The sequence below is a fragment of the Rhineura floridana genome, chromosome 6, assembly GCF_030035675.1.
Source record: "Rhineura floridana isolate rRhiFlo1 chromosome 6, rRhiFlo1.hap2, whole genome shotgun sequence".
Taxonomy (NCBI): Eukaryota; Metazoa; Chordata; class Lepidosauria; order Squamata; family Rhineuridae; genus Rhineura; species Rhineura floridana.
In genome coordinates, this window is record NC_084485.1 from 12,624,347 (window position 1) to 12,649,864 (window position 25,518).

Sequence of the window (25,518 nt, forward strand, 5' to 3'; positions counted from 1 at the left end):
CACGGGACAAACTATGGATTAAACTAGCAAATACTAACATCGACAAAAGGCTGCTTTCCCTGATTTACAATCTATATCAGCACACCTCCCTTCGTGTCCGTTGTGGCTGTGAGGGAGGTTTGACCGACTCCATCTAACAAGGGGGTGAGACAGGGGTGCATACTAGCGCCCCTGTTATTTAATTTATACCTAAATGACCTGAGAGCATCTTGCCTCTCTCAGGAATTTCACTCCACAAAAATTGCAGAAATAAGATGCCCTCTGCTTTTGTACGCAGACGACGTGGCCCTTCTCTCCCTTTCAAAAGTAGGGCTTAAACGAATGCTACGAGCTTTCATGTTCTATTGCAGTGAAAATCGATTGATTATTAACTTCTCCAAAACCAAAACTTTGGTATTTTCCAATCGTAAAACAACCTCTGTCTGGTCAATTAACGGTCATCAGATAGAACAGGTCCCATATTATAGATACTTAGGGATTATCTTTCACTACTCGATGAACTGGACTACCCATATAAGAGCGGCAATTATGAATGCCCGTAACACGATCAAGGGCATGTTACGCTTCTTCTTTTCCAAGGGTGGGCAGTACGTGCCAGCTGCCATCCAGGTTTTCAAAGTCAAAATCATCCCCCAGCTCTTATATGGGATCCCCATTTAAATACATTCATTTAATACCTCGGTGGAATCAGTTCTTTCACTTCTCTTACGCAGGGTGCTAGGCGTCCCAAGATGTGTTACCTCTGCAGCTCTCAGACTAGAATGCGGTCTCACATCTTTGGAATGCTAGGCATGGTTGATGGCGGTGAACTTCTGGGTCTCACGAGCATTTAACCCACGGCCACGGTGCAGGCTGGTCTAAGAAGGAAGGAAGGAAGGAGAGGCTGGAAGAGAGGATACGTGCGGATATGGAGGCCGAGCCGGGCGGCAGCGGCCTGGGCCGAGCCATGTGCATCGTGACGGGTGCCTCGCGGGGCTTGGGCCGGAGCCTGGTGCACCTGCTGGCCCCGCAGCTGGCGCCCGGCTCGGCCCTGCTGCTAGTGGTGCGCTTGGCCGGTGCCCTGGGCAAGCTGGAGGGCAAGCTGCGTGCTGCCTGCCTGGTGCTGCGCATGTAGGGCCTGCCTGCTGACCTGGCCTCGGACAAGGGGCTGCAGCGCGTGCTCCAGGCCGGGCGGGTGCTCCGTGGCGGAGCTGGCTGGCTCCAGCGGCTCCTGCTCATCAACAACACCGGAAACCTGGTGCAACGGCTCCATCTTCGGCATGCACAGCTCCGTCGGGATGCTCTACGTCTTGCTGCAGGAGGATGTGGGGGGGCACGAAAAAGACCCTGCACTCCAGTTCAATACAGCTATTCTGGCACTTGTCTCCTCTCAGGGGCTGCTCGCTTTTTGTCCACAGATGCTGCTGTGGCCCAAGACGCAGGAAGGCTGCGGCAAGGAAAGGCCTCCAGCGGCTTCTCGCTCTCCCTCCCCCCCATCGGGCTCCACCTTTGGGACCCTCGCAAGGTGAACTGGCAGCTCCAGGGCCAGAACTTCCACCAGCTGAGAGGGCCACGCCACTCCCAGAACTATGGGGATAGGACTATGACTGAGAGAGTGTGGCTAGCCTTGCAAAGTAGCCCAATGTCTATAACACCTATTTTGCCAAAGTGAGGGGGGAGGTAGTTTGTGTTAACTTTGAATTGTATTACAAATTGTATTGTTTATTGATGTATTATTGATGTTTTATTGATGTTTTATTAGTGTATTTTTATATTTTTTGTAAGCCGCCTTGAGGGCCTTTTGGCCGGAAGGCGGGGTAGAAATATTAAAATCAATCAATCAATCAATTTAACTGCCCTCTGGAATGATGATTTTACATCTAATTGGTGTAAAAATTTTACCGCGAAATTATTACGGTTAGGTTTTTCCGCGGAATATTTAGTATCCCAACCATTTTCCATGGCAAACGCCCAAATTCGATCTCGGCTTAGAGATTCTGACTTACAATCTACGATCAGCGGAGCCACTAAAGTATGTTCTCCTCTTTTTTTGAAACTAAAAATGGTCCCTGAAAATTATGCTCCCTATTTGGACTACCTTACAGTACCTAAATTTAGACTAGCTTTTACGAAGGCCAGATTCAATTCTCTGCACTCAGCACTGTTGAAAGGAAGGTATGCTGGTCTCCCTGTTGTACAACGTCTTTGCCCATGTGGAATGGGCTCCATCGAAACCCTTCACCACATGGTTTTAAACTGTCCCCTATACTCTTCGCTAAGGGACAAATATCTTTCCCTCTTGTTGCTAAGGTATTCTTCCAAGCCCACGGAAACTATAGTATCTTACCTATTGGCTGGTTCAGATAGGGAAACTTTCCTCCAAGTAGCTAAGTTTATTCAGGCCTCCCAACAAATACGGCTAACCTTGCCCTCTTAACTGAATGCTCTTGCTTCAAAGCAATTTTATTTTGTATTCTGTTTTATTGTCATTCTGTTCCTTTTGTATATATACTGTATTTTGTATCTCTTGTTTTATAGTGGGTCCTTGACCGTAATAAACTTATGATGATGATGATTTTTCTCTTGAGTTCCCTTGCAAGATCAGGTCACTATCAGCTAGAGAAACTGGCACTGTGCCACATCTTACAGCATATGCATAGAAAGTTATGTGTGGGCAGGGAAAGAATCATGTAGAATATCCTTTCCCTGGAGGCCTAGAGAACCTGAATTTGGGTGTTTTCCAAGAATAGCATAAGATATTCTGCTTCTAGTTGGCTTTAGGTGGCCACGGATATATAGAGAGAAAATGAGTTGAAGATAATTTCATCAATGTACTTGAACCTTAATTATTTTAGTTTATTGTTACCTGAGCCCTTGAGTTGTGGAGGACTATAAATCAAGGAAGTAAATAAATGAAACACCAATTGCACAAAAAGCATGCTGGAAATTGTTCAAGTGCATGCATGTCACTGTTTCAGCACCATGGCCAGTTCCAGGACCACATACCTCTTCCCAAGAAAAGGTTTCACCTCCTCTGACTCAAGGGCCATGCAAGCACAGGGGAAGAAATAATTAGGAACAGATTGGGTTTGTATTTTACCTTTGCTTTTCAGCAACTGTTTCACCCCATGCTCCTGGGCCTAAGTACATGTCTTTCTTCCTAGCGTCCTGTATTCTGGGTTTTACCATGATGACCCTCAGGATGAATGAGCATGTTTTGCTTTTCTCTCCTCCTTCTAAGTAATTTTGCTTTTTAAAAAAACTAAAATTGCACAATGGCGTGTGCAAAAAAGAGCAGAGTACAGTTACCATAGCTTTTCTAAGGTTGTGTTAGCCATCTGGGCACTGCTGGATCCTCTTCTTATTCCAGTTAATGAAGAGATTAAAGACTTTGCATTTCTCTGAATTTTGCAGGGAATTCTCCTAGAAAACCATAAGCGATGTATTCCTCCTGAAGATGCTACCTAAATAAATAGGCTGTAGAAGCAAAATTTGAAGGATAGCTCCATTTCTGTTTGCATATTGTTTCAGGAAATGTGAATTAGGTAGGCTTGCATTAAAATGTGAAATAAACTGAATTTTGCCTTGTCCTTAAGGTAGCCCAAATTGATGCATATTAACTTCCTCTTCCTGCCCCTCCTTCCATTAGCAGTGCTTTCCTGGTTTAGCGGTCTATTTAAAATTCATGTGTGACAAATCTGGCAGTGACTTGATCTCCCTCCTTGATTTCCTTAACAACCTTTAGGCAGCTGGTGAAAGTATCTCCACCACTTTCAGGGATCCTTGCTTTAAAATGACTTTTAACATTGGCACAAGAAATCAGCCAAACAGTCAAGGGTGGAGGTTCCTCAAAGCCGTCTGCCAATCCATGGAATGCAGGGCAATGCTGGTGGTGCGAGGAGGATCTCACGCTAGCATTCCCTCCCCTTAAATATTAGACAGGCGCCATCTCTGTTGTCTTTTCAGCATCAGTTGAAGACCTTCCTCTTTCAACAAGCCTTTTAAGTAGAGACTTTATCCCAGTCTGCGTCTGTGCTGGAATTGCTTTTAAAGATGTTTTTAAAGTTTTTTTAAAAGAAGTTTTAAAAGATGTTTTGTTTTAATATGCTTTTAAAGATGTTTTGTTTTAATATGTTTGAAAGTCTTTTGTTTTTAAGATGTTTTAAAGTGCTTTTAGTGTTTTTGTTTGCCTCCTTGGGCTCCTTTTGGGAGGAAGGGTGGGATATAAATGTAATAAATAAATAAATAATAGTATTTGTGGTTCCTACAGCTCAGCTCATAACTGCATTTTTAAGGTTATGGTTGGCCCTAATTATTTGTTTTCCACTGTGAACTCAATCCACTTTAACAAGGAATTAGGCTCTAACAATTACTCACACCGCAGGAAGACAGAATGATGTATGAGAAGGCTCTGGAAAGTGGAGTCATTCATTTTTAATACAAGAGAAACATACATCACACCACTGAACAAAAGGCAGGATAATGAGGTTTCTGTGGGGGATTATGGAATGCATTTGGGTTTGGCAGTTCTCTACTGAAGAGCCCTACACAGAAGAAGTTGAGTAATGTTTTACATTGTTTTGCAAAAAAGCTGCCTCACTAACTGTGATTCTCCTGAACTTCTTATTAAGAGCTGCAAGAATGACAGAACACTCATTTTACTCTCCTGGGTCTGGCGGACACCAGGAAGTTCAAGCTAACAATGAAATGATGGGAAAGTGGCTATTGTTTGAAAGAGCTGGGGTTTGCTTTTGTGCCTGATAGAGGGAACAAAATGGATTATATTGAACGACAGCAGGTGATTGCAGTGTTCAGAAGATGACAGTGATATTAGACCTTAAGAATTCAGCATTCTGGGGATATCAACATCTTTTTCTTTTAAAGCAGGCTTATAGCCTCAAAGCCTCCAAAACATAAGTTTGAAAGCATGGACAATGTTTGCAGAAGATTAAAAGGTGGCTGAATGAGCAGGCTAGCCACTAGCAAAACCAGAATAAATTATGGAGGGAGCACAGCTTGGTGGTGGAGCAAATGTTTTGTGTGCACAACGTCCCAGGTTCAGGTCCTGGTGTCTCCAACTGAAAAGATTTCAAGTAGCAGGTGATGGAGGAGTTTGCTGCCTGGGACTCAGGAAAACTGCTGTCAAAGTTGACAATTCTGAACTAGGTGAACCAATTCTCTACCCTGGTAGCTTCTTATATGCCAATGTAAATTACATAGCGTTGTATCCAATGTTAGTCCTACTCAGAGTAGACCCATTGAAATGTGTTGACATACCTAATTTAGGTCCATTCATTTCCATGGGTCTGCTCTGAGTAGGGCTTAAAGGGGCACACCTCATACAATGCATAATAACAGTATGCAAAATAAGAGCACATAGGCTTAATTCTCCATGTTCATATGAGCTGTAGAATTCAGAATCTCAGTTGCATTGTCACCTGTGGTTTTCCCCCTTTCTTCTTCTTAAAGAACAGAGTGTGTTCACAGTTCTGACTGTAGGGGGGAGATGGATTTAGGTCAACTTCCTGTCTTCAGGGAATCTTTTCCACATTGACTTGTTTGCTGAGGGACTTCTGTGCATTGTAGAATATTCAAGGGGCATGTTCTAGGGCAGGGTAGATGAGGATCTATTGGGAGATCTTTGCAGTAGATTGGCAAAGATTTCTGACTCCCAGTTGTCTAACAATGGTAATAACTGACTCCCCCCCTCCCCATCACACACACAAATAGATTGTTGAAAAAGAATGCTTGGGGAATCTTTTTAGAGGATATAAATACCAGCAACAACAACATCAGGTCAAAGGAAGCTCAAAGCAATGAGCAATATATTTAAGATACAATAAAAGCTTTTCTCCCTCTCTCATAATACTAGAACTCAGGCTGCCTGACAAAGCTGAATGTTGGAAGATTCAGGACAGACAAAAGAGACACAGTGGTTACTTAAATTATGGGATTCGCTTTCACGAGATGTAGTGATGGCCACCAAATTGGATGGCTTTAAAACAGGATTAGTCTAATTCATGGAGGCTATCGGTGGCTATTAGATCACTGAGACTTAAGACTTAGTAACATAAGAAAAACTACTTTATTTATAGATAGGAAAGGCATACCTAGTTCTAACTAACTAAGTTGGAGGCGCAATGCCCAGACTTGGGTATTGTCCTCATGGCTCAGGAGGGAGAGCAAAGACAAAGGAAGGAGGGGCAGGTCAGCTTCCCTTAGCATATCAGTTTACAATGGAAGGAAATTAGGTAGAGAAGAGCACAGGTAAAAGTAGGCAAGTCTAGCCAGGTGGAGGACCCTAACGCTATCTTCCTTCTGGAATACACACAAAAGAACCCAAACAGGAGTTGCTCTTGCCCCACTTCCAACACCATTGACCTGATCCAGCAGGCTGTTCTTACGTTCTATAAAAATACATTAGATTTATCAACATTCAAAGCAACAATATAAGAAAGAGTGACATGTACAGCATGTACGTTCAAAACCACAAACTCTAGTCTTTGGAGCAATATTTGTGATGTTAACCAATTCCTTTTGCTCTTTTCGTTTCCCAGCTGGTGGCCTTCGTCTATGCCTGTTATGTTGTCAGTGTTTTTACAGAAGAAGAAGACAGCTGTAAGTATTCGCCAATACAAATCCTTGGCAGTGGGACTTAGTCAGATGCCCTTCCTCTTAGAATGGAAGAGCTTAAGTGGAGAGTGAATTTATAATGGTGCACTCACACATATGCGTTCATCACTCAGCGGTTGCAGCATCAAGTGGTGACTTGAATATGTGAAGCCATCACTGCAGTTCAAACATCGCAAGCAGTTTTCATGTCAGCTGGCAGCAATTCTGTCTGGGGACATGTAGCCGCTGCCAAAATCAGCAGCCCTGCCATCTCCCCTTCCCATCTCACACAATAAGATCTACTTATACAAAATCTATGGATTGCTGCCTCTATGGCAAATATGCATAAAATAATCATAATTAAAACACAAATAAAATCAGGAAAACTTTAAAAACAATATAAGCAAATAAATGAAATGTCTGGGTCGGCTTGCTGAAATGAAACATTTTCACCTGGTGTATAAAACAAAACAGTGAGACCGCCTGCCTAATATCAATAGGGCGGGAGTTCCAAAGTTGTGACGGAGTCACAAGTCTGCTGTTTACAGCAGGAGCCCCACATTTGTCATAATGTCTAGTCCCAGTCCCAACCCTATCCTTGCTGAAGGATTGGATTGAAACATTCAGCTGCAAGTAAGGAAACCTCAAGAAACGCACGTGATGGGGGATTCTGTCTGGAGTAGTGGCTCTTAATTTTTCGGGGTCATGGATCCCTTTAAGAATTTGATGAAACTGTGGATCCCTGTAAATAAACACATGTTGTTGTTATGTGCCTTCAAGTCGACTAAGACTTATGGCGACCCTATAAACCAGTGACCTCCAAGAGCATCTGTCATGAACCACCCTGTTCAGATCTTGTAAGTTCAGGTCTGCGGCTTCCTTTGTGGAATCAATCCATCTCAATAGAGATGCATACTGGGATAAAATAATCTCCACATAAAAGGCCTGTTGAAAAAGGAAGGTCTTCAGCAGCAGCTAAAAAGACTATAGAGACAGTGCCTATCTGATATGTAACAGGAGAGAGTTATATTAATGGTCTGATTCCTACATCATAAGGAACAAACCTCCTAATAAGAAATATTCTGGTCCTAAGCTGTGGAACTTTTTCCAAATAAAAAAATGAGTTTACTATTAGAAGTGCTTAGCTTTGGCTGGACCATGCCCTAAGTGTTTATTGGTTGTTTCAACAAGTCTTGGGATCAGGTCACTAATCTTTCTTGTTAAACAATGCATTACGTTCAATTGCTGTAAGTGGCTGTATTTATTTTGAGTGGATTAGAGCAAGTACTTTATGAAACTGGGGGAGGGTGGGAACAGCATTTACTTCAGCAGTTGCTCTTTGAAACTCTGAAAGCTGTATTCTTCACGGTGGTTTTATTGATCAAAGTTGCATCAAAGCTGGCCTTTAAATTTACAAAGCTCTAAAATGCTTGTAATGAACGGCTTGCACCATTTTCATTGCCTTCCTACCAGACAGGATAATAAAAATGTACTTAAGCAAGAACTGAGCTTAGGAAAATGTAAGTTACTTTCCATAGTACTAAACATATTCACTGGCAGATAGGGGAGATGTCCTTTTGGGGGGAAGGGGGTTGTTTCCATGCCAGAGGTAGCCATCATGGTACTCTCTGGATGTTGCTGGACTCCAGATTCCATCAGCCCCAGCCAGCATGGCCAGTGGTCAGGAATGATAAGAGTTGTAGTCCAACAACATCCAACATATAGCATATTGGCTATCCCTGTTCTATACTATAGACCGCTGTCCTTCAACCTTGGGTCCCCAGACATTGTTGGACTACAACACCCACCATCCCTGGCCATTGGCTAAGCTGGCTGGGGTTGATGGGAGTTGTAGTCTGACAGCATCTGGGGACCCAAGATTGCTATAGAAAACTGCTAAAGACAAGGGATGGGGATCATGTGGCCCCCAAACTAGTATTCAGTTACAACTCCCATCATCCCTGACCATTGGCCCTGTTGACTGGTGATGATCAGGACCCCGGGGCGGATCCCTATGCTGGCCAGGACCCCGACAGCAGGACGTTCAGCCCTTTGGACGGCTTCTTGTTTGCAAGCACCTTCTATGCAAGGAAGCTTCTCGCACATTAGCAGCAACCTGCCGGCAATTTACTAGCTGGTAAGCAGAGGATTCCGTCCTGCATAGAGCTGCTTCAGGGGGCGGGATGTTGGCTTTTCTCCTTTTTCCCACCCAATGCCTGCCTCTCCTTCCTGCTTGATGTCCCGCTTCCTGACAGCCCAGGATCACTCTGTGCCACCCAACCGAACCCAACCCACAGCAATCCAGGGCTATCTCAACCTGACTCAAGCAACACCCATATCCCACTGAAGCAGCCCAGTTTGGTTCAGGACCAGGGCCTTGCTTGAGTTCAGTGCACAGCTCTAATTGTAACCTTAAAATGAAAATCTCTGTTTCATTTGACAATGTTTGTTGCGTGCACCCCAATCTCCAAGCAGTATGAGACTTCCACAAGTTCCAGCACTTACCTAGGGCTTGGCTTCTTTGGAATGAAGGTCAGCAGAAACTGTGGTGTCTTTAGGGTATATGGTTTTATTTATGCATATATACAACCTGGGCATAAGATGGAAGGGGCTCGCAGCATTAACACCCCAACAGATCTTGTTTCCCCTTTAGGATTCTGGGGGAGGCTTCCCAAAGCCATAGCTTTGGATTCAGCACAGAGAGCGAGGCAAGCTCCTCTGTGCTTTCCAGCTCCCCAGCTCCTCATCAGACTAAAACATACAAAAACTACCCCTTCACCCTAGGATGGGGGGGGGGCTCCAGCCAGTTGAGGGGGGAGGGCTACCCTCATTCCTATTGCAACACAGCTGCTCCCAACCAAGTCTTCAGACATGTAAATCAAGCCCATCAACATAACAAAGAAACAGGCTTGGCCAGTTTCTCTACCACAGAATTACAAGTTTGGAGGGGCACCCACAGACACCATCCAAACCAACACCTCAATCCTATAACACTATCTTGATTCGCATTGGGAAGGGGCCCTCAGGCATCACAATTTACTAGGGGAAGATCAAGCCTGCAAGCTGCTAGTTGAAATCCCCCCACCCCAGGACTTAATAATGCAGTTGGAAAATGAGACAAAGGCCATATCCACACCAGACATTTATTCCACTTTAAACATTCATGGCTTCCCCCAAAGAATCCTGGAAAGTGTAATTTATGAAGGGTGATGAGTGTCATTAGGAGACTCCTAGTCCGCTGACAGAGCTCCAGTGGCCAGAGTGGTTTAACAGCCCCTCTTCCCAGAGAATTCTGGGAATCGGAGCTCTGTGAGGGGGATAATGGTCTCCTAAATAACTCTCAGCACCCTTCACAAACTACACTTCCAAGGATTCTTTGGGGGAAGCCAGGACTATTTAAAGTGGAATAAATGTCTGATGTGGATGTAGCTTTAAACCCGTTCTACGATTTTTCTCCCCTTCCACTCTTTTTAATTTTGGTTGTGGTTTGGTTAAGAGTTTTTTTTAAAAAATTGTTTCAAATAAGTATGAAGATACCTTTGCAATAAAAGGGGGAACACTGATGTTTGAAACAGGATCAGACTGGGACTTCCGGGAAGGGTGACTTAGCCTGTGCCTGCTTTTGAGACGGGCTCCTGCCTCAAAAGAAGCTTATTCAGATATATCAGTCAGATTTTTTCTTTTTTTGACTGATTAAACTTCTCCCGGGTAGGGAGAAACGAAGAGATTAACCTCAAAGCCTATTTTTGTTGGGACGACCAGATCTCATTAATTTATGGGACGAGGTCCAGCCGACGAAGGTGGGACGGATTTTTAACAACAAGCTCTATCTGGAAAAGCGAACGTTCATCTTATCTTCTAAGAGAGAACGCACTAACAGGCAAGCACCCTTCTTTCTATATTTTTCTTTTACTTGACTTAAATTGTTGCTGTTTAAAAGAGATTTGCCAGATTGATCGGTTTTTGACATCTCACTGGGGAGCCATAACTTCTCTCTGCTACTCACTAATTAATAGCTTATCTCTGTTTTTGTTGCAAAAAGCTGTCCTGGATTTGCATTCTAAAGATATACACAGAAGAGGGATTTCTATTCCAGATTTTTATTTTGAAGAATATTATATTGTCTGAGACTACTCTCTTTTTGGTCTATTTTATTTTGACGAATCTGTTTTCTGACGACCGCCATTAATTGTTTCGATCCTGGGAACTGCATTTTGTTTACTTAAGCATGGAGAGATAAGGCTGTCTGCTCTGTTTATACTGTGATGTCACCAAGTTTGGAGTATTAACCCAATTGTTGCTGAAATAAGAAGTGGTTTTCCTATATTTTTCTTTTAAAATGGCAATTAAGAAAGTGGCTGAGAAGCTGGAAATAACTATGTTTCAGAAAATAATGGATGAGATTGAGATAACGAAACAAAACCTGCGACAGGGTTGTAAGGAGCTGAAAATTGAATTGAGTAAAATGAAGCAGGAGATTAAAGATATAGGGGTCCCTGTGAGAGAGGTGACCCTGGAAGGGGTCCCTGTGAGAGAGGAGACCCCGGAGATTGGAACAAACGTGGAACAGGAAAAAGATTTGGAGTCTATGGACTTTAGAAACAAAATTTATTGTTTGGAGACACAGGAGATTAAAGACATAGGGGTCCTTGTGAGAGAGGAGACCCTGGAGACTGGAACAGGGGTCCCTGTGAGAGAGGAGACCCTGGAGACTGGAACAGGGGTCCCTGTGAGAGAGGAGATCCCGGAGATTGGAACAAACGTGGAACAGGAACAAGATTTGGAGTCTATGGACTTTAGAAATAAAATCTATTGTTTGGAACTCAATGTTATCTCTGAAGAAATTAATGAAGATTCTAGAGATAAAGTTATCAATGGCATGGATAATCTTCTGGACTGGAATGATGTGATGGAGCCCAATATAGAGAAAATCTATGGAATTAACTGCAGCCATGTGACAATGGAAAAACTTTCAAGAGATGACCCAGTGTATTTTGAAAAAAAGAACAGAGATATGATTTTACAGCAGTATTTCAGCAACCTATTCAGAATGGATGGCAAGAAAATATTTGGGATAGAGGTAATTCCCATCAGACTCTTACTATATGACTATGGCTTTGACAGCAAGATTATTATGGAATACTGATAATGGAAGATTGGATACTGAAATTACTGGACTTAACAAGACTACTGAAGATGGAAGATGGAAAATGGAACTAATAGGGATAATAGAACAATGGCTACTGAAATTACTGAACCTAACAGATTCTGATGTGATGGATTAATTGAAATGTTTATTTTGACTATGGTTATGACAACAAGATTATCATAATTAGTAATGAGATGGATTAATCGATATGCTTATCTGGAAAAAAAAATTGATAGATATATTTCTTAAAGAATTGAAACCTCTCTTTGACTTTTTGTGGAAAGAATAAAGTAATGTTTATGAGATTTGATGATTAAGTAAGATAACTACTGGAGGAAAGTGATTTTATAATATGACTTAAGAGACAGGATTGTTATATATTATAGACTTATAACTGATTTGATCTTTGACAAATGGGAAGTCAATATTTTACTCTTTATTTTTTATTTTTGTTTTTTTTTTTCTTTTTTTCTTTTTGTTTAACTATTTTTGATTTTGTTTTTTGTCTTTGAATGTTTTATGATTTTGTCTTGTATGTTTTATGAAAATCTGAATAAAAATTATTGAAAAAAAAAAAAAGAAACAGGATCAGACTGGATAAAAGAGAGGTGTGTGTGTGTGTAAAGTTTGTGCATCTCAAGAGAAAATTCAATAACACAAAAAAGAGATGTCATGGGGGGAGAGAGTGATTTATCAAGAAATTCACAGCAGCTAATTCCACCCCTCTTCCCCCACCCCCAGCAAATCCTTTTTTCCTCACTCCTTCCGGGATTCCAATTCTGAAATGCCAGCCTCAATAATTAACACTGACAAACCATCAATATTTCACACTCTCAGCAGTAGAGCCTTCCAGTGACCAGAGCCAATTTGAGAGGCTTTTTAATTTTCTCTTCCATTTGTGGGTTTCTTTGAAAACACTCCTTTGCTCTGAAGGTGCATTGCCCGGTGCTAACGCAATTTCCATTGGAGGTCAGTGGCGGAAACAATGACACAGCTTGCTATTTCCTCTCCCTACTGAATCTGGGAGTGAGAAATATTGTTTCAACAAGTGGGACCTGAAATGAAACATAAAGTTGTAGTTGTAGAGCGCTTCTGTTCAGTGTTTCAGCCAGTCAGTTATCCCCTTTTCCAGGATATTCCATTCCATCCCCCCCATGAACACTCAGTCAGCATTCCGTGACAACTGAGCATGCTCAGTTCCCATTCGGCTTGTTGCAGTGGGAGGTTTCCTTATTGAGGTTTTTTCTACTTCTGCAAACCTTGAGGTTCTCCTGAGCTTGCTGATTGCCCCCTCTAGTTTCTCTGTAGCTGTCATAAGTCAGCCTCTGAGTTCATTATCAGCAGATATGATGTGATTATAATAGGGATGTTCACATGTTTCAACAAATGTACCATCTGTGTACCTGTTTACAAAAATAATAGAGCTGTACATGTAACATTCAGTGAGTGTACAGCCTGTGTACCTGTGTACACAAATAACTGGGCAGCACAAATGAACAAGCATACACTCTTTCGCACAAACGGTTGTGCAGAGACAACTTGTACCTGGGTTCAGTGTAATGTGTGAACAAGCCTAATAGTAATGCTCTTCACAAAAGAGCAACAGTAAGAAAGATACAGACATAGGAACCCAGGAAGCTGCCTTATACAGAGTCAGACCATTGGTCCATCTAGCTCAGTATTGTTTACACTGACCGGCAGCAGCTCTCCAGGATTTCAGACAGGATCCTGTCCTAGTCCTTCCTGGTGGATGCCTGCGATTGAACCTGGGACCTTCTGAATGCAAGGCAGATGTTCTACCACTAAGCCAGAGCTTGGAAAAGTTACTTTTTTGAATTACAACTCCCATCAGCCCTAGCCAGCATGGCCACCGGATTGGGCTGATGGGAGTTGTAGTTCAAAAAAGTAACTTTTCCAAGCTCTGCGCTAAGCTATGGTAAAAGGCAAAGGTGTCCCCACACTTGTAGTGCGGGTCGTTTCCGACTCTTAGGGTGACGTCTTGCGACGTTTACTAGGCAGACCGTATATATGGGGTGGGATTGCCAGTTCCTTCCCCGGCCTTTCTTTACCCCCCAGCATATGCCGGGTACTCATTTTACCGACCACGGATGGATGGAAGGCTGAGTGGACCTTGACCCCTTTTACCGGAGATTCTACTTCCTCCTTCCTTTGGAATCGAACTCCGGCCGTGAGCAAAGACTAGAATAACGGACCCTACTGCTTCCTCATTTTGATGTATGCTCTTCTGCCTCTAAAAGTTCCAGGCCAGCTAATGAAGCTTGTACGTTTAGCAAGATGGATGGGTATCACTCTTGCAAAGTGCTCACGGTCTGGTTCACAGGGTGGCCAGGCAAGCTGGGTTGTATATGTGGTGGGGTGCAGGAGCCAGGATTGCAGGAGCACCTGGTGGGCTCCAAGCCACCGATCTTCCAGGAGCCTGTGCATCACTTTGAATAACTGTGGAAAGGAAGCACATGTCTTGCCCATTTGCTTTGACAGTGCCGTTCCAAAAGAAGTGGGCTGTGCTCCTTGGCTATTCCTTCATCTTCATTTTAAGGTAGCAAATGATCAGTGTTTGCAAGCAACTCAGGGGACAGACTAGCCAGAGTTATGTCCAATTTATTTTAACACAGGAGAGTGAACCCTATGCTTAAATCTCCCATTGAAATCAACAAGGCTTACATTGTGCTTACATTTGGCAGGATTATTCCCTCAGTCTCTCCTGGTGAACACCTTCATTTTTTGTGTTTTTCAGTCCCCTCGTGCTTTGATTTACTCTTCACCACCTTCGCCATCCTTTCATTTTATTTTAACCACGCCATTGTTTTTTTATGCATGAGTTTTGGATTTTCTTTCTTTCAGTTGATTTCATTGGTGGATTTGATCCATTCCCTCTCTACCATGTCAATGAAAAGCCCTCCAGCCTTTTGTTCAAGCAGACATACCTGTAAGTATGGGCCCCTCCAGATGTCCTTTTTAATTGTGCATTCATGATTTGTGCTCATGTCGGTTATACGCAACTCTGCTTTCAAGTTTGCGCCTGCAAAAGTTTCAGGGTAGGCACGCTGCTTCATTACCAATCCGTGCATGCCCTGTAATGTCCTCCTACGGTAATAGCAGCTAAAATTAAAAAATTAAAAATTAAAAACAAGACAGGAAAAAAACAGCAGATAAATTTTAAAACAATGCAAAAATAGACTTTCATGGCAGAGACCTATCCATCCAGCTGGGAAAGCTTGTCGAAATAAAAATGTCTTAAATTGTTTTTGGAAAGTGGAGATAGTGGGTGCCTGTCGCAGCCATTGATAGCCTTATCCTCCATGAATTTGTCTAATCCCTTTCCAAAGGTGTCTAAATTGGTGGGCATCACTGCATCTTCTGGCAGCGAATTCCATAAGTTAACTATGTACTCTGTGAAAAAGTCCTGTCTTTTGTCCATTCGGAATCTCGTTTTGTGGCTAGCACTGACACTTTGCCCAAATGGCACAAGGTCAACTCTTCAGCACCAAGAGGTGTTAGTGGGCTTTTTTTTTTGGTTTCTGCTCCGGAACTGCATTCCTCCCAAACTGCCACCTCATTTGGGTAGATGAGGCAAGAGATTAAATATTGATTTCCCACCACGGTAGGATTTGTGAGGAGGGAATTGGCAATGCCTCTGAAGGATCCTAGGCAGCTCCTTGATTTACTAACACAGAGGAAGGAAGCTTGAACCTGAAGGAGGAGGAAATTGCACGTGTGGTTTTTTGGGAGGAGGTGGATTTTAAATTATCACCCCCGTCCTCTTCACCCTGAGGTCCCAGGGCAAGTTATGTTTAAAACATATCCTTTAAAGCAATGTAAAACAACTTAAAATCATAAGCATCACAAAAATAAGGTGGATCCTAAAAATATACATCTCAGGTGTCAAAGGCTAGGGTAAAGAGGTGCTTCTTGAGAGTTTGCTGAAAACTGTATAGTGAAGGTGCCAGACACACCTCTGTGGGGAGGGAATTCCACAACTTAGGGGCCACCACAGAGAATGCCCTCTCCCAGGCCACCGCCACCCCAGGCTTCTGAGGGTGACAGAGCTACCAAGAGGGGCCCCCTCTGCTGATCTTAACACCCAAGAGGTTATTTAGGGCTTTAAACAATAATGTGAGCACCTTAAATTAGCCCCCTAAACGAACTGGGAACCAGTGCAGCTGTTTTAAAGCTGGGGTCGTATGAGTTCTAGAGGGAACCCCAGCCAGTAATCTGGCTGATGCATTGTGGATCCGTTGACGTTTCCAAGTCATCTTGAAGGGCAGCCCCACGTAGAGTGGATTACACAAGAAAAGTTGTAGCATAAATTTGCAGCACCATGCTACTCAGAAGAAGGGTGGGGAAGCCTTTTCAGCCCGAGGGCCACACCCTCTCCTGGGCAACCTCCTGGGGGCCACATGCAAGGGGTGGGCAGGGCCAGAGGCCAAAGCGGGCAGAGCAATGAATGCGAATTTTACCTTTTGTACAGTAGGCTAGTTTACACACAGCACACACACACACGTGTCCTCCATCCAGGCAATCAGAGTTCAAGGGTATCTTCTAGCCAGGCAACAAGCACCCAAGGAGCGTGCAGAGCGGGCCAGTGAGCGATGTGGCTGCAGAGAGTCTAGAGGGCTGTATGGGGGCCCCATGCCTGCGGTTCCAGATCCCAGCCTTAGAAACAAGTCCCGCTCTTTTCAGTGGTATTAACTCTCAGGAGAGTTCCTAGAATCGCAGCCCTAAGCCCTCAAGCTGGAATAAAAACGTAAGAAAAATCCCTTCTCAGTAGCAGTGAATTCCTAAGCTTCCATCTCGTTCTAGCGTCACTCTGTTGTGTGACCAAGAGACAAAGGCTCTGCAGATAGCAGCGGGCTTGATCAGAATAGCTTGGGACCATGAGGCACTTCGTCAGTGGTATTCCAGAGTCACTCTTTTACTTTCTCCCATAAATTGAATGATTGATATTCACTTCTAGGGGGAAAGTGACATGCAGCACTTAGGAGCACTGACAGGTTAAGTACAAAATGTGTCCCGCATTCTTCATGTTGTGGCCCTGCCTGCGCTGGCCCCCACAGGCAGGGAGCAGTGGGCAGAGAGGAACTTCATCCCTCAGTGACCCTTGCAATAGACCAGAGATGAGGAACTGTAGCCATCCAGGGGCCAAATGTAGCCCTCCAGGCATCTTTATCTGGCTGTCAGGACTATCCCCAAGCCACATAGCCTCCGCAGGCTTACTCCTTCTCCTCATTGGCCCTCCTGCTTCAAACCCTCTGTTAGTGTTTTTGCCAGGTTGGAATGTGCCTTTGAGCTCTGATAATGCCCCAAGCATGCCAGGGCTCCAGGGTATCAGTCTGCCCCGGGCCCCAGCACCCGCCCGCACTCCCCACCTATCTTTCCCTTGAAGTGAATGCTGCACATGCCTGCCATCAACCAAGATGGCAGCCGAGGCTTCCCTAAGGGGCTGATACCCCTGCAGCCATCTTGGTTGATGGCAGGCATGCACCCACAGCATGGCCAGCACTTACTTCAAGGGGGCATGCAGGTGGGCACGGTAGTAGGAGGGGTGCCTGTGAGCTCCGTCTCTGCGATCTGTGGCAGGGTTGGCAGTCAATGCTGCCACAGATCAGGAAAGGGAGCATTACCCACCCTAAGGAGGGGCCCTTCAGAGGCCCTTGGCTAGGGCCCGACCTGGCTGCCCTCTGGTGGCCCTGATACCCTACTGTACAAAGGTTAACATTTACATTTGTTGCTCTGCCCACTTTTGCCTCTGGCCCCTGTGCTGAAATAAGCCACATTCTTAATTAATACACACACTGCTAAGAGGAAAAAGCAGCTACAGAGATCATGTATTTAAGCCCAGCAAGCTAAGTGGTTTTGCTGAGTTGTGACTTTAGTTTCTCTTTCACCTTTCCTCCTTGCTTCTGCTGTAACAAGTAATGGCAGATAATGTTAAGTAAAGATACCATTTAAACCTTATAGCCATTCCTGTCTTCCTTAAGGTGAGACAAAGGGCCTACTTTGCCCAGAAGGGAATGCAGTTCTCCTGCTGAAAGGAAGGGCCCCCAGTCTCACAACAGGCAATACGCTGTCTAATATGACAGGCACTTTGCTAGTAGCAGCGACGGTAATTGTTGTTGTAGTAGTATATTAATATTATATGTATTAGTTGCTTTTTTCAAAGTGACTTACAACAACAAACATTAAAAACAAGGGTAAAAACATGAATGAAAACAACCTAAAATGTTCTTGGATAATATGTATAAGAGAGCAGATATAGTTCAGCCTTGGCCATTAAAGGATAAGCAAAAAAAATTAGATCGAGAGGCCTGGATAAATAAAAATGTTTTTGCTTGGTGTCTAAAAATAGATAGGGATGGCCCCAGCGATGCCTCCCTGGGGAGAGCATACCACAGACAGGGAGCCACAACTGAGAAGGCCCCGTTCTCATGTTGCCACCCTCCACACCGCCCTCAGAAGGGAACAGATGGAGAAAGGCCTCAGCTGATGATTGCAGGGTCCAGGTTGGTTCGCGCGGGGAGAAGTGGTCCTTGACGTATTGGTAGTAATAATAGTAATAATAGCTGGCATACTAACTTGATAATCAGTGGTATGAGGCACGCAAGGTGGAATAAGGGAACCCAAAGCATTATTATGCGTCCTGTGTGTATTCTGTGAATTCTGCAGTCACACAGAAATGAGTTTGTAGTTCAGAATTCAGCTTCTCAGCAATCTAGACTGGTATTTGTTTATTGTTTGGTTGGTTTTTTTTAAAAAAAATGACAACTCCAAGTGACTAGTCCTTAGGATTCTGACTGTAATGTAGGGGGCCATGCTTGGTGCATTCTCAAAAACCAGTATAGAGGCTGAGCAGCAGTTCCAAGAGACAGGTGGAACGAGTTTCAGTGCATACTCCCTTGACTTCCCCCTCTGAACCCCAAGTGTGCTGATTGGCCTAATTTATATTTGAAAGAAAGAAAGAAAGAAAGAAAGAAAGAAAATTTTGGGGATGGGGTGGCAGAGAATGGCTTCGTTATTTTAATGTTTCTGTTGTGCATGTAGGGATGTCAGAGAACTCCAGCGGAAATGGAAATGGAGCAGAAATTGCCACTCTTAGCTTATTTGTTCCATGTCCAGAATGGAAATCAATTCAGTGTGTATGATCGGTATTTGCTGTTGTTGCTTTCAGTCTACAAATGATATGAAATTGATTGTGTCCCCATCTACAATGCATCTCCTTTGCAGTGAAATGAATGGGATGAAACAACTGAAATGGTAACATATTTGCATAATTAATTACGTCAGTTATGCAGTTTCACCACAGTGGACAACGAGAGAAATGGAAGACAAGTTGCAGCAGAACGGAAACAGTGCTGCATGTGACAGTTCCCATCTCTAACTGTGCAGGATCCCATCCCTTCTTGGCACAATTAAGAAACTCTTCATCGGAGGATGGTAATTGGAAAAAAGGATGCACCAGATTCTGTCTTTTCATCCACTGTCTTTCCTTCCTTCCCTCTCCCTTTTCACAGGCCTGCGTAAGTGACAAGGACCCAGAGACTGGACAGACTGACATCATCCATCCATCCAGAACTCGACTGCAAAATATCCCAGATGTGCGACAAAAGCAGCAGCAAAGGGATGGGAGACACATTCCACTTACTAGGACATGCAAACACACAAACACACACACACCAAAACAAGATGACTGTACTCTGGCAAGTGGGCACTCGGGCCAAAATATTGTTTTGCTGACCGGCCATTTATGCCAAGGCCTCTTCCTTGTACTGGCTCATTAGTGGACTTCCAGGTTTTGCTGTGAATGAACGAAAGAATGAATGAATGAAATGGAAAGGAAGTATTATTTCCCTCTTCTGCCTCACTCCATTGAGAATCAGAAGAAGGCATTTGGAAAATCTCCATTGATTCTGTAACCTTCCCTTTTGCAGGAGCATCCTTGAGTGTGCTTAACTTCCAAGATATCACGGCTTACACTTCATTTTAAATGGACCAATCCAGTGGAGGCTGGTGCTCGTTAGGACTGGGAGGGCAGACGGCAGGGAGGCCTTCAGTAGGTGGAGCCAGAGAAAATGGATGGCACAGCTAGAGCCAATGATGGGCGGAGCCAAATCTGCTTTTGTCCCCATCCTTCCTCCTACTGAATTCTACAAAGGTAATACTGAGGAGGCCAGTGCCACTCCGTAGACCGGTGGAGGCTGGTCCATTAGGGCAAATGGGGCAGTGCCCCACCACCTTCAGTCTCCCCTCCAGCCAGCCCTCCACTTGTTTGTTTTCTTATTTACAGCCATTCCAGAGGGTGTCCACAGCTATCAGTTTTCTCTTTGTTGTCCTTAGTCTGTGTGTTGCCCCTTGTAGAACTCAGCAGGGAGGAGGGTGGGGCCAACACTAGAATTAGTTGGCTCTGTCTGTCATTGGCTCCGATGCCACCTACTATTGGGCTCCCTGTCTTTTGCCCTACCAGTCTCACCAGCCACCACTGCCCTAGACTGGTGGTAAGTAATGAGGTAGACAGGTGGGGGTCTGGCTGAAGGCAGACTGAGTTTGGTGGGGTGGTGTCCCACTTGCTCTAATGGGCCAGGCTCTACTACTCCATTTCCCCAGACTCCAAATCCACCTCAGTTTCCCATAATGGACAAGGTGTTGGTTGAACCTACAGTTTAATGGATGGCGGTGGTTGTTTTCTAGATGCCATAGGAAAATTATTTACAATCCAGTTCTCGACCCCACCCCTAGCCACTCCCTTTCCACCTTCAGTTCCACTCAGCAATCTCTACTGCTAGAAGTTTAAAACTGGTTAGAAAACCTCCATGGATTCTAAACACCTGAGAGACAGTGGTACTGTAGCCATATATTATACTCCAGATTCATCTTTGATCTATTGAGAAGGCCTGACTTGATCCTCATTTACTGTGTTTAACTCAAAACTAAGGGGATGTACGTTAGCTTAACCCAACAAAACTAGATTGGTTTAACATGGTCATACATGGGAGAAATTAGGTAACACGGAAGAGAAATGACCAGCAGCAACACTGGTTCACTCAACCCAAACTTGGACAATGGTGCAGTTAGCACAGTCAGCCCTGAGTGGCAACAGCTCTCCAGCTCTGCCATCTGATCTGTTTTAACTGGAGATGCCAGGGAGTGCGGCTGAAGCCTTCTGGCTGTTTTCTCACTGTACTTCATCCCTTCCCAATTGGACACATATCAGCACTGTTGTTATAGGTCCATGGAGTCCCCAAGCATGCATTGCAGTGAGTGTCTCTGTCTAAGGATGGAGCTATGGGGGGGAAGGGCTCAGTGGCAGAACTCATGCTTTGCATACAGAAGGTCCCAGGTTCAATCCCTGGCATCTCCAGGGTTGAGAATGTTTCCTGCCTGAAACCCTGGAGAACATCTGCCAGCCAGCCTAGACCAGCCTTTGTCAACCAGGTGCTCTCCAGATGTTTTCAATCACAACTACTGCCAGTCCCAGTCAGCATGGAGAAGGCTGATGCGGACGCTACTGAACTAGATCTAAGGCAGCTTCCTATGAGTAGCCTGTGAAGCGGCTCAGAACACATGGTGGTGCAGTCCACACGTCACTGGCCATGTGCATTTGCAGCTTATGGTATCCATACATCATTAAAGTACTCACCACTTCCACTTTCCCCATGAGTTGACCAAGAGAAGGGTTTATTTGTGCTGGAGAAGAGGGTTGATTGAAGTACCCCTGAGTTTGTTCTGTGTCATATGTGCGGAACCTTTGGGTCTTCAGATGTTGCTGAACTACAACTCCCATCAGCCCCAGCAAGCATGGCCAATGGCCAGGGATAATAAGAATTGTAGTTCAGCAATATCTGGAGGACCAAAGGTTCCCCATACCTGGTTATTAAGCTAACTCTCTGTATTCTCATCCAGCAAGATCTGGACTTGTTTAGTCTTGAGAAGACTGAGGAGAGATTTGATAGCACCCTCAAATGTCACACAGAAGAGGGCCAGGATCTCTTCTTGATCATCCCAGAGTGCAGGACACAACTAATGGTCTCAAGTTACAGGAAGCCAGATTTCGATTGGACATCAGGAAAAACTTCCTAAGTGTTAGAGCCATACGGCAATGGAACCAATTACCTAGAGAGGTAGTGGGCTCTCTGACACTGGAGGCCTTCAAGAGGCAGCTGGACAGCCATCTGTTGGGAATGCTTTAATTTGGATTCCTGCATTGAGCAGGGGGTTGGATTTGATGGCCTTATAGGCCCCTTCCAACTCTACTATTCTATGATTCTATACTATAGCATGGATGGCCACCTGGCAGCCCCTGTGCTGGATCCAGTCCCCAAAGCAATTTTGAACTGGCTCTCAGTGAACCTACCAAATTCTGACTGCAATGACATAGAACAGGGGTAGGGAACTCATAACTCCAACTGTTGCTGGACTCCAACTTCCATCAGCCTCAGCCATCATGACCAACGGTCAGGGAATGATGGGAAATGTATTTCAACAGCATGTTCCCCAGCGCTGCTGTAGAAAGGTACCCTGTGATTTCACACATAAAGGATGAGGAGTTTCTGACGTTGGCCCTTCAGTGTTTGCTGAGCTACAACTCCCTTCATCCCTGGCCATTGGTCATGCTTGCTGGGGCCGATGGGAGTTGTAGTTCAGCAACATCTGAAGACCCAAAGGTTCCGTACATATGACACAGAACAGAAACTCAATCAACCCTCTTCTCCAGCACAAATAAACCCTTCTCTTGGTCAACTCATGGGGAAAGTGGAAGTGGTGAGTACTTTAATGACGTATAGATACCATAAGCTGCAAATGCACATGGCCGGTGACGTGTGGACTGCACCACCATGTGTTCTGAGCCGCTTCACAGGCTACTCATAGGAAGCTGCCTTAGATCTAGTTCAGTAGTGTCCGCATCAGCCTTCTCCATGCTGACTGGGACTGACAGTAGTTCATCTCTTCATCCCTGGCCGTCGGTCATGCTTACTGGGGCTGATGGGAGCTTTGGTGCAGCAAAATCTGAAAGGCCAAAGATTCCCTGCACCATTCAGAACAAAATCAAGACATTCCACGCTTGGTAAAGCAACATGCAACTTAGGTCGTTTGCGGGTTTTGTGAATCGTGGCAGATTTCTCAAGATTTAGTGCTAGAAGAGGCCCAAGTTTGTTCATTGTCTGAATGTTTTCTTTATTCTCACGTTCTTACAAAGGGGTTAGATAAATTCATGGGAGGCTGTGTTCTTGCCGGCGGTTATTACACACGTTGGCTCAGAGGCAGCCTGCCAGTGAATTCCAGTCATTGGGAAGCAACAGAGTGGAGGACCATTGCCTTCAACCCTTGCTTGTGGGCTTCTCAAAGGCCAGTGTGAGCTCAGCCAGTGTGAGAAACAAGATGCTCGACTAGATGGATCTTTGGATTGATTGAGCAGAGCTCATCTTCTGTCAGTGCACATTGAGTACTCAGAAATATTCATGTGCCCACTTTTCTAGGGGTTGAGAACCACCTCCTGGTCTTTCTTCTCCTTTATAACAGCCTCTCCTCTCAAGTGTGGCGTCGTCTTCTCCCTCCCTTTCCCAGCACTACCGCTCCTTCCCCACTCCGCTCCACATCATTCCAGCCTGCTGCTTCCCACCCTGATCCCAGACCACATTCCCTTGCTGCAGCTGCCTCTTGGTCTCCACCAGATGCTGCGACATCATTAGTCCCCCTTATTTGGATTACATTTTACATTTGGATGCCATCACTGTTATGGCACAGTAGGACATTTTTCGTTGAAAACACACACACGCTCCTAAGTCAAGGGTTCCCAAAGTTCTCCCGCAGCCCAAGTTGCTGACGGTCTTGGCAGACCATGTAATTGTTTTTTTCTGCCCGTTGTCGCAATTGCAACGTGCTGTGCTGGATGCTAGATAGTTTTTAATTGTATTTCATGGCTTCTTGTATTTCTTATATATTGTATTACAATTTGCATTCCGTAGAACTCAGATCGTAATAAAGTAAAATACAATATAAGGAATAAAAGAAGCAATGACACTACAACTAAAAAACGATATATTTAATGCAGGCATGCCAGAGACCACCGGAATGAAAAAAACTCATGGGCCATTGGCAGTCCAGGGACCACAGTTTGGGAACTCTTGTCCTAAGGGAATGTTAGGATCTCTTTTGATTTGTGTCCACCCCTAAGCACTCCTTTGTGCTAAATGGGGAAAGGGAGTCAACTTTATTATACAATTTGACCACTTGGGGGGAGCAGGAAGTCAGTGTATGCAGCAATATATGCATCTGATCCTTGGGCCATCATCTGCAAAATGAAGTGGCCTTTTGAGAATACTGGTGTTGGCCATCTCTGATCTATATAAGGAGGTGGGAAGAGTTTTAAGCAAAAGGGTGCATCCTCACAGCCCTATCGGGCATTATGCTAAGATTACATGTTTGTCATAGGCAACCCATATGTGCCTTTTCTTTACAGTACATCTGCAACAGTCATATCACAGGGTCTTTCCAGATGCTGAAAAGGAAAACAAAGACCTTTTGTTCTTAGCATTCTGCTCTGGGGTTGAGATTCTGCGCAGCCGACTGCTCAAAAAATTATCTTGTGGACGTTGCATCGCGAGTCATCTACGGGCAATGCTTAAAGAGAAGGTTCCTTGCCCTACAAGAGTGAAGGATCATGCATGTGCACACACATCCCACATTCATGAGCAGGCAGCCTTCTGCAACCTTCCAAAAAGATTCTACCCTCTGCCCTCCTCACTTCATTAAGCCACATAACCTATAGGGTTATCCTGTTGGCCATGTGCCATAAGTGCATGAACCTCTGAACAAGAACACAGGAAGCCAAGGAAGAAGCACAAAGAAAGCACACAAGTGAATCATCATCATAGTGACAGAAGTCACAAGTGGCCAAGGATCAGGACTCTCATTCAGCCTATTGCATTGGTTATGGGGGAGCAGAGGCATCCATGTGGTCTGGCGTGTTCCGTGAAGGACTCCACGCTGGAGTCTTCTAAAAGACAGTAGGGTGTTTTGTTTTGTACTTAGCATGATTCTCTGTTCTTTCTTACTGTTCTAATAAATTAATGCTTTAAATATACAAATATTATTCAACTTGTACATTGATCAAATCTTTTTTTAAAAAAAATTGAATGCCACAACTATTGTCATCTCATATTATCTTCAAGAGAGGTGATAATCCTATTCTGCACATAATGGATGAGAAGGCATCATTTCTTGAAGAGAGGGTGCCTAGGAGGCAGAAAGGTTGCTGTTTGATTGGAAATAAGGCTGGATGAGCATTCTAAAGCTACCTGTCCATACAGGCAGATTATTTCTGACGTTCTAAGGCAGTGGAAAGGGAAGGAAGCAATGGATATCCTTCATTCAGCTCACTTCAGAAGCACCTTAGCATTTTTACTACTTGGTGGCTTTGATGTTAGTGGGGCAGTGAATCCGCTCCGGGTTTTAATCCCATCTTTCAAGGTGCTGGACAGTTCCTTGAAAGTTCAAACTAAAACCCGGAGTGGATTCCACTGCCCCGGTGACATCAGAGGCACCTGTTGCTCAAGGGAAAACAGCTCACCTTTCCCTGAACACCCATATTGGTTGATGGGTACTGATAGTACCACATGTATGCTTATTACATTACCCCCTAGGAATTGCATCCAAATACCTCCCCCCGAAGAAAACATACAAGGCAACACAAATGTTTGTGAGCTCATTAACCCTCCCCCACTATGGATCCCAAGGGTATTCAGAGCCCCAGGGGTTCTTTTGCC

General features: G+C 44.5%; 1 protein-coding gene across 4 annotated transcripts in view; it reads left to right on the forward strand.

The window, feature by feature from the left end:
- Positions 1-24,761, forward strand: part of NKAIN4 (sodium/potassium transporting ATPase interacting 4) — a 153,539-nt gene extending 128,778 nt beyond the window's left edge. For 2 of the 4 annotated variants that reach the window (XM_061630253.1, XM_061630256.1), the window contains exons 5-7: positions 6,537-6,597; positions 14,603-14,687; positions 19,270-21,513. In XM_061630253.1, coding sequence (XP_061486237.1) covers positions 6,537-6,597; positions 14,603-14,687; positions 19,270-19,279 — 156 coding nt within the window. In that variant the 3' untranslated portion in view covers positions 19,280-21,513. Of the gene's footprint in view, positions 1-6,536; positions 6,598-14,602; positions 14,692-19,269; positions 21,514-24,212 lie in introns of those variants that run through there. The other 2 variants (XR_009763194.1, XM_061630255.1) reach the window with 2 other exon arrangements.
- The last annotated feature ends 757 nt before the right edge of the window (positions 24,762-25,518 follow it).